A 9,688-nucleotide genomic window follows, 5' to 3' on the forward strand; every position below is an offset into this window, starting at 1 on the left:
AAGGCGCAAACTCCTGTTCCAGCCACCTAAACGCTTTGGCCCCGCCTCCTTTCTCACTGGCCCCCATCTCTTTGCTGCTGGCCCCGCCTCCTGGCCACTGGCCCCACCCTTTTCCTATTGGCCCTGCCTACTTTCTTAGCAGCCCTGGCTCTTAAAAGAGGTAAAAGCATTCTGAACTGGTATTCACACAACCGTTGAGTGCTCTTGGCAAAGTATATCACGGTGAGAAACTTCCTCAACAGAGGACATGTCCACGTTGATGGTGCGGTGCCGTCCAATGTCTGAAGTAGACAAGAACTCTTTTTGATTGGTCTTTGGCTCATTAAGCGCCTCCCCTCTGTTTTCCCAAAGGCGTAGATGGTGGTTCTTTTGATCGGAAATCAGTGTACCGTGGCTCTCTGACACAGAGGAACCCCAACGGGAGGAGAGGGACGGCCAGCCACATCTTCGCGGTAATGTCTCCTCTCTCCATGTGACCTGTCAGCTTCACGTGTTGATACTGAGTCTTAGATGAGAGCAAAAGAGAGGTGGGATCCGGGGTAAGCATCGATCTGCAAAAGGAGAATTGAAGACGTTTCTTTAAAGCACCCGAGTCCAGCAAGGAGGAAGAATGGCAGGAACACCCAGCACCCACTTCCCAAGGGGCAGGCTCAGCTCTGGGAAGGGGCCAATCCAGAAGCTACAAGGCTGCTCTCCAGTGAGCCCTCAGGCCAGGCAGGGCCACTAGATACAGAGGGTGGACCCTGAAGACCCCCATTTGACCCCTGAGGCCCTCAGTTCAGCAACATGAGCACTGGACACAAGAACAGCTGTGAACCGCCTTAGGCCTCTGCACTGAGTCAGGAGCATGCCCAGCGGTTCCACTCAAACACGACACTGTGACCTGTCAGATGACAAGGTTGTGGCCCTCATCTCTGACAAGTGCCCTTAGTTAAGGCCTAAACACACTTTGTGTTACTCCAATTTTCACTAATGTAATGAAATACACTAGGCAGGCAGGCTACTTACAGAGAAAATAGGTTTACCTGACTCACAGTTCTGCAGAGTTCAAGGACATAATGCCAGCATCACTTCTTAGCAGATGCTCGTAATGGTGGGGAATGTCTGTGAGGAGAGATCATTTCACCAGACAGAGCAAGGAACATTCAGGAGGAACAGGAGCCAGATGCAGACTTTAAAAAGTGTGCATCTATGTGAGGGTGTGTGTCTGTGTGAGTATATACCAGTAAGTGCCATGTGTGTGGGCACCAGCAGAAAGGCCATTGGATCCCCTGGAGCTGGGGGTACAACTGGTTGTTTGCCCCCTGGATGTGGGTGCTGAGACCCAAACTTAGCTCTTCTGGAAGAGCAGGAGGCGCTCTTAACCACTGAGCCATCTCACCAGGCCCCAAGAGAATGTCTTTAATCCTTTCCAAAGGCATGCCCCCCAATGACCTACAGAGCTCGCACTAAGCCCTGCCTATCAAGGTCCATCACCACACTGGAACCAAACGTCCAATATATGAACCTTGAGGGACACCCTACATCCAAGCTATGCCAACCCCTGCCCCCAGTCTCTCCCTCCCCCTATTTTACCAACCCAGTGCACTGTCCAATGTTCACCTCAGCTTACTTCTGGTTTCATGAGTGAGCAGAGATCTGCCTGGCTCAATTCGTCAAACCTTGTCCAAGGAGAGCTCCAGATTTATTGTTTTCTTAAAAAATTGCCTTGGGCTAGAGGTGTAGCTTGGTGGCAGGCTGTCTGTCACCCATGCCACAGGGAAAGCAGTAGTTCTCTTGGGATGGTCTAAGTATTGATTTAAAATGTATGTCTGAGTCTTCCTGCTATCTAGGCTGGATATTAATGACCACTGGGGAAAGGTATTTCAATGCGTAGCATCAGGGGTGGCCTCAGCCATTGTCCTCTGCATGAGGCCCCTCACAGCAGCATTCTGCACAGGCCATATGTCACGCTCATACCTCATGACAACACTGTCTCTCTGTATCTTGGATCCCAAATGGAACCTCCTCCAAGGACAGGTCTCCGTGTACCAGTCAGCTCTGTGCTGTCACGTAGAATTTAATGTGTGCTCAGCAAGCAAGTTTTAGCTGAAGTCTATAACCAGCACCAACCCTAATCAGTCCATGTAGGTATCACACAATTAAAAAAAAGAAGCCAGTCATGGTGGCACACGCCTTTAATCCCAGCACTCGGGAGGCAGAGGCAGGTGGATCTCTGTGAGTTCGAGGACAGCCTGGTCTACAGAGCGAGTTCCAGGACAGCCAGGGCTGTGTAGAGAGACCCTTTATTGAAAGACAAAAACAAAACAAGCAACCAAGGCATCGACTAAGGCTAGTGCAAACACAAGCAACTGAGCGTGTGTGTACATGTGAATACACAGAACAGGGAGCTTGCCTGTGTACCTGTGTGCCGTGTGTCATTCACATGTCTGAGACTGGGTCTATATGTATTCACAGCCACATATGTTTTCCTTCATACATATCTATGTCTGTGTCTATGTGTGTGTCCATGTGTCGTGTACATGCTGGTATGTATGTCTGTGCATGCCCACATGGGTGTCAGTGTACATGTCTCTGTGTGTGTGTGTGTGTGTGTGTGTGTCTGTCTGTCTGTCTGTGTGTGTGTCTGTGTGTACAACACACGTCTCTCTGTATATACATACATTAGATCTATGTGCACGTGCTGGTGTGTATATCTGTGTGTGTCAACATGTGTGCGTGTGTGTACATACATATATCTAAGTTTGTGTCTATATCCCCACCTGTGTGAACACCTATATATTTGTATGTTTCTCTGTTACATCTGTATCTGTCACATAATTGTGAGTAGTTTTTTTACATCTGTGTGTACACTTTGCACATGAACCCATGTGCACACTTAAATGAATGTGTGTGTTTGTGCTCTGCAGAAACCCGTGATGGCCCAGCAGCCCTAAAAGGGGACACACGGACACAGAAGAGTACCACAAAGCACCCCACACTGTTTCCTCCACACGGCCATCGCATCCCCACGGGCTCTGTGCCTCTTGACGCTCACAGTTGCTTGTAATCACCATCCCAGTGAGAAATAAGAACTTCCTGTGCGGGTCCACTTGTGAGACAGCAAGTTCTCAGACTTCCAGCTGTTACCAGGCCACTGACCACAGCCAGGGTGCCTGCCAGCCTCTGACCCAGGAGAGACATGATTTTATCCTTAGATGATGCTCGCTATCAGGACACCCAGATCCCCTTTTGCTGTGACCCTGTCTCTTGACTTTGTTGAGCCACATTCACAGACGGAATGGAGGCCCTGAGCATGTTCACGTTCCTAGCTTGAGGGAGAGAGGCAGATACAAGAGTGTCTGTGGGTATGGTGGGAGAGTGCACAGTTACAGACAGTGAGTGAGGAGGGCTAGATTCCTCACCCACCCACGCAGACCTTGTTCTTCAAATTTCCTTGTGGGTCACAGACAGGAGCCATAACGCCGACCCCCACCCCAGAGTTTCCGCCGCCATAAGCACAACTGCAGGACCACATTGAGACCAAGTCTCTAACACAGGCTCTTGGGGTGCACTACACAGGCACCTCACTTTCAAGACATCTCATGCTTTAAACTTAGGTTTGTAGCTCACACAAATGACGGCTTTGGAATTTGTCAAGAATTTAGGTTCTCCAAACCAAGTGCATTCGAACCAATCTTGCTCGTGGTTGCATAGTCTGCCCTTCACAGCCTTCCCGCCACTCTAGGGAGGCAGTCTCCAATCCCAGGGCTGCCTCTTGCCATCAGTTTGTGTCATATCCCAGGAGTCCAGAGAACACCCAGGCCAGAGCCACAAACAGCCTAGTGTACTCTGAGAATGAACTTCAGGAAGGAACCTCCCACCCGTTCAGACACCCACATCTCAGGAGTCCCACGTTCATGTCCCGTGTCCTTCTAGCAAAGTACTGCAAACCAAGCCAATCACACCCACAGGAGAGGTGCCCTCCTGAGTTTCAGAGGACGAAAGTCCAATTGAGGTGTCCATGGGATCTGCAGTTCTGAGGGGTAGGTGCCTCTTCCTCCTCCTGGGATTGCCACCAACCCAGTCCACCTTGACATCAGTCCCCATCCTCACCTTCATGCCCCCTTGCCTTGTGTGGTTCTGAACGGCTGCCCTCTTGCCAGGACACCATGTGTTGCATGTAGGGCCACCTTTACCCAGTATGCTTGCCTCAGTTTACCCAGTGTGCTCGCCTCAGTCAACACACTTCCAAAGACCCTATTTCCATAGATGACTGTCTCCTGAAGTTCTATGTGGCTGTGAACTGGGGAGACACTGTCTGACACACTACAGAGCATGAGAGCTCAAAGACCTCAAAGCTTTGCAGTGTACCCCCAAACTGTGGTGTCCTCATCGCTGTTGAAAGCTAGAGGAAGACCAAGAGGTGGGGCCTTGGCTAGGGTGTCCTGTTCAAATGGGGCTCCCTTTACTGCATGGAGCAGAAATCCATTTAAGTACGAGTGTGGGGAAAGACACAAGCTTTCTCCTGCAGCCCAGGGACACAAGCCGTCGAGCTTCAGGGTGTCAAGGGGGAGGCGCACCCTCACAGCCTCTGCCTCTCCACATGCCCCCCCCCCCGCCCCGCTCTTCATTTTGTCACCTGTCCAGAATTCCAGCCGATGGTCCATAGTCACGGTCCTCCGGCTACAACCCTGTAATTGCTCCCCTGTGACAGCCGCAGCTCACTATCCCAGACCCCAGGGCAGCTACTTAGGGCCGTGTGCGGCCTCAGTGCTGGTCACCTCGAGCAGGCCTATGCTGGATGACGAAGCCCTCTGCTGTGCCCAAAGCTGGTTCAACAGTCCTTGCTTGGTTCTCCTGTCCTGGGATCCACGGCCCATCAATAAGATGAGGGGAAAGCTCCTTGATCTCTGTGGTCAAACCCTCTGGGCATCCCACTTCTCGGCTCTGAGGTACCCGGGCCAGGCCTGCAGCTGGGGTTCTGTGGAGTACTTCAAGAGCAGCACAGGCCACACTTCCCCTGTGCTTCGCCACCTGCCTCTGGAACATCACCAGCTGTCCGAAGCGTCCCTCAGTTCCGCAGATCCTTTGCCTGGTGCCATTAATTATGGGGTGAGGAGGAGACTGGAGACTGGGCTGAGACCAAGGTCCTTGTGCTCTCTCCCACCCCGCCTGCTGGCTCCCGTTAGGACCCTCAGAGGGACACTATGTCCACACTACACTTTGATAAAGCTACCCTGCTAAAAGGACCCATGATCCCAGACACACACACACACACAATGATGTTCAGGACACTCACTCCCACTCCCAAGGTCTCACAGCAGTCCCCTTGGTCCCTATGACTACGTACACATCCGGGGAAATCTCCCACAAGACCCACCCCCAAGACAGGAGCATGCCCCACCATGGCTGTTCTCACCACGGTGGGAGGTTGGGCTAACATCAATGCTAATGCCTGAGCTATCCACAGATGGAACCAAGGCACCAAGCAAATGTTTAAAGCTCCTCATGACCCTAATCTACAGGCTATGCCATCCTCCTAGAGTTCCTTACCATGCCCACCTCCTACCACATCTCCCAACGAGCCCTCTGCCAAGGAGGAGGCAGCCATGCCTTGAGAGCACGGATGTTGCATTGACCAAGTCCCCAAAGGGTGAAGTGGCAGCCTGAAGCTTTCCCTACACATCTGGAGGAGGCCAGGAAATGATGATCCCAGGGAGTCCACCTGCTTTGTCTCTTATCATGCATAGCTCCTTCAAGAATGTTTTATTGCACTTAAATGATATTTCATATAATCTGTAACTATTGACAAGGTGGTGATGGGTCCAAGTTAAACGACAGAATATTACATAGTCATTTTCAACAGCATAGATCTACAGGTACTTCAACAATTCCAGGCTGTGATGGTAAGAAGAATGAGGCTCAGCACCTATAAACAGGATGAGTCTACCCAGCAGGTACAGGGAACTCACCAGAAGGCACACCCGGAGTGAAAACACTAGCCTTTGCACATTATCTGGGCTCTTTTCTCTATTTTTAAATGCACTAATTTTTTTCCCATTGCTTGTAAATGGCTTTTACAGCAAAATAAACTTGCTTTTTAGAAGTTTTGTTTTGTATGTGTGAGGTATGGGGTATGTACACATTTATGTGGGGACCCTGCACACATGTGCGTAGACACCAGAGATCAATGCCGGGTATCTTCCTCAGTCATTTCTCCACGTTCTTCTTTTGAACCCGGAGGTCATCAATGTGGCTAAGTTGACTGGCCAATGAGCTTTGAGGCTCTTCTGTCTCTGCTCTGTCTGCCTCAGCACTGGGATTATAGCTAGAACACTGCCGAGTACCACCTTTAAACTTTCTTTATAATAAAAGGAGCTCTTGGGGCTGGAGAGATGGCTCAGAGGTTAAGAGCACTGACTGCTCTTCCAGAGGTCCTGAGTTCAATTCCCAGCAACCACATGGTGGTTCACAACCATCTATAATGAGATCTGGTGCCCTCTTCTGGCCTGCAGGCATACATGCAGGCAGAACACTGTATACATAATAAATAAATTTAAAAAAAAAAAAAGGAGCTCTCTCTGTTTTCAATTTTTTCTTTTGTTTTATTGGAACAGGTTGGTCTTGAACTCATAGCCATCCTCCTGCTTCACTTTCCTGAGTGCTGGGATGACAGTTGTATACCACAACACCAGGCTTCTCTTTGTTTTATTAAAAATAAACTTGGCAGGATGGAATAGAGGAACTGTGTCTAAAGACCCTGTGTGTGGATAAGCAAGCTGAGGGGACAGCCAGAATAGGAAGCACCCACCTGGGTGCGAGGGACTTCCTGGCCACCATTCCAGGAAGCCATGGCTTAGGTGAGGCAGGAAAGGAGGAGAAGAGCGTTCAGAATAGGGCATATTTCAGTTCGATGGCCGCCTCCCATTGAGAAGACGGGTGGACACATAACTGCAGAGTCTGCCCAAAGGCGAGCATGAAGAGGGGCAGTTAATGTGTTTTAAAACCACTTGGCCCAAATGAAATTATATAATTCAGGAAGGAACAAATCACACTGCTGGTGAGAGGTTTTTTTAAGGTAAAAAGAAAGGAAAGTAAAAAGACGGAGTGTCTTGATGAGGGAGGAGACGCAGTTGGGGACTGCTGGCTATAAGCAAAGACGCCATCTCAAGGAGGGGCCGGGGGCGTCCGTTGCCTCCTTGTTGGCCTATAAAAGGTGAGCGGTCAGGCAGGCGTCACCTCACACCCAGGCAGCCTTGTCACCACACTCAAGGGACAGCAGGTGAGTAGCTTGGCCGTGTTGGGGTGGGGGTGGGGGTTGCTGTGACTGCCAGCAAGTCTTTTCTCTGCCATACTCAACTGGCGACCAGGTGTGGTAACCAAGCAGGACAAGCAGAGAGAGCTACCCACGGTCTGGGGTCCAAGATCACACCCCCTCCTAGGGACTCTGACACTGAAGGGATGTCCATGGTGGAGGGCAGGTGAAGGTGTCCCACTGAGGGACACCTTCTCAAACAGAGCCCAGAAGACACACTGAGCAGAAAGGTCTACTGTGCTCCAGAAAGTGGGTGCTTAGAGCTCAGGATTCAGGGTCAACTAGCATTCTGAGTATCCATCACCTAGCCTGAATGGATGAAGTCTCTATAGTGATTCATGGTGGCACCTCCATTTCCTCTAGCTGGGGCTCCCCTGCCCAGTGTGGGACACCCCAGCAATGCTGTGAAGAGGATGGAGTGGGCATTTTAAAGAATTCTGATGGACAGATCTTTCTGTGCGGTCAAGGAGGGGCTGGGAAGTCAAGGTCAGCTAAAGGTCTTCCTTGAAGCATTTGAGGTCCTAGAGCATCTTCTAATGGGAACTGAAATGTCAGGGGTGTGGACAAGGAGGGGTACTCTAGCAGGGTACCCCTTTCCATACACAGCATCAGTCGTCTCCTCTGTCACTCAAAAGGGCTCTGTGAGGAGAAGCAGGTGCCACAGACTCATTCCGGAGTCTCAGCAAACTAGGTCTGAAGTCCTGGGTTACTGTGGGGGCTGTGGGGTGTGTACTCACTAGGGATGTAGGATGCTGTGTCCTCCATGGCCTGCCTGTCTCTCAGTGCCAGGAGATCCTGAGGCAAGTGTGGAGAAGGACTGGGCAATGAAGTCTCAAACTCCCAAACCCTTAACTACCTCTGAGGTTGAGCAAATTCTTCCCCCCACCTCTGCTGCCCTGAGACCTTCCCATAAAACTGCTTCCCACCAAGACCTGGGTGCCTACCTCCTGGCTCCTCACACAGATGGACAGACAGGCCCAAGAATGTCCCAAGACAGCCACCTGAGAAGTGTGGCTATGTGCACCAAACACACGCATTTGTATATCTCATGTGCACACACATGTACCAAACACACATGTGCGTCTGCACACACAACCCAGGGTCCCAGCTTTGTGCAGACAACTTACTCTTACACCTCGACCCCCAGGCTATACCGTCCCCTGTGAGATCCCGTCTCCAGGGCATCATCGAGGAAGCCAGAAGCATGGTAACTCTGAGGGCGTGGCTTCTGTGCCTGCTGCTGTTAGCCTTGGTCCTCCCAGGAGCTTCCAGCCGAGCCCACCAGCACTCCATGGAGACACGAAGTAAGTGCCTGGCTTGTGGTGGACAGCGTCTCTCTCCCTCCCCTCCATACCCTCCCCAGATGCCTTGAGTGCTCAGCACCTGAGTGGGCCTTGGCCATCTCCTAAGTCAAAGCTACCTTGTCATGGGCTCACTCTACAGGCTGGCCTCTTGGTAACAAGATCCTATTGAATGGGCCTCTCCCCAGAACGGTCCTGTCCTTGCCATGCCCCTACCCATCTTGGCTGGTCCCTTAAGAACTTAGCGGGGGCGGTGGGGTGGAATCGAGTGGGACAGGAAGGGAATGTCTCTCCCGGTATACATCTAAATTAATTTTCCGAAGCCACACCACTGACCAGACATGCCCTGGCCAGTTTCATCAGGTTGAGTGCCAGCATGGCCTGGTGCCCTGGTTTCCATCAGCTTAGGGGTTCTGTGTGGGAGACACTACACCTGTGTGCCGTGTCTCCCATATGCTGCTCCGGATCTTTCCTTTCCAGCCCCTGACATCAATCCAGCCTGGTACACAGGCCGTGGGATCAGGCCTGTGGGCCGCTTCGGCAGGAGGAGGGTAGCCCTGAGGGACGTGACCGTACCCGGCCTGCGGTGCCGGCTAAGCTGCCTCCCGCTGGATGGAGGTGCCAAGTTCTCTCAGCACTGACGACAGCTGATGACGAGCTCGTGATGACAGTGATGCTGGGCCTGACGTCACCCTCCCCCTCCCTGCAGAGTTTCCCCGACCCTCTCTCTTCTCTGCTTTCCTTTTAATCTAATAAAAGTGCCGCCTTCTTCACCGTACACCTGTAGCTGTGTGATAACAAAGATGTTTTCTCTCGTGGGAGGTTGGCCAGGAAAGAAGCTCAGAGCCCAGTAGCCTCTTTGGAAAGAAAAGGCTCTGACTTGCCCCCGAAACAGCTGAGACACCCTCCTTACCAGGCCCTGCGGAGTTTGGCCTGATCCCCTAATAACCCGAACTGATGGAAGGAAGGGAATGGTGATATCGGTGTTCTTGTAAATTCTTGTTCCCCCAAAGCCACACCACTGCCCAAAAATGGGGTGCCCCTTCCTTGGTCACCTGCTTCCACAAGCTCCCACCCACCCAAGCTACCC

General features: G+C 51.6%; 2 protein-coding genes across 2 annotated transcripts in view; both read left to right on the plus strand.

The window, feature by feature from the left end:
- Mlph (melanophilin) overlaps nt 1-3,135 on the plus strand; it is a 43,420-nt gene extending 40,285 nt beyond the window's left edge. The window contains exons 15-16 of the mRNA XM_059278513.1: nt 352-452; nt 2,910-3,135. Of these exons, the coding sequence (XP_059134496.1) occupies nt 352-452; nt 2,910-2,936 (128 nt within the window). The 3' untranslated portion in view covers nt 2,937-3,135. The remainder of the gene's footprint in view (nt 1-351; nt 453-2,909) is intronic.
- Nucleotides 3,136-8,501: 5,366 nt separating this feature from the next.
- Nucleotides 8,502-9,239, plus strand: Prlh (prolactin releasing hormone). The gene is made up of 2 exons (XM_059278731.1): nt 8,502-8,601; nt 9,079-9,239. Exons 1-2 carry the CDS (start codon nt 8,502-8,504, stop codon nt 9,237-9,239), a joined length of 261 nt encoding a protein of 86 aa, XP_059134714.1.
- Nucleotides 9,240-9,688: the final 449 nt, after the last annotated feature.

The sequence above is a fragment of the Peromyscus eremicus genome, chromosome 13, assembly GCF_949786415.1.
Source record: "Peromyscus eremicus chromosome 13, PerEre_H2_v1, whole genome shotgun sequence".
NCBI lineage: Eukaryota > Metazoa > Chordata > Mammalia > Rodentia > Cricetidae > Peromyscus > Peromyscus eremicus.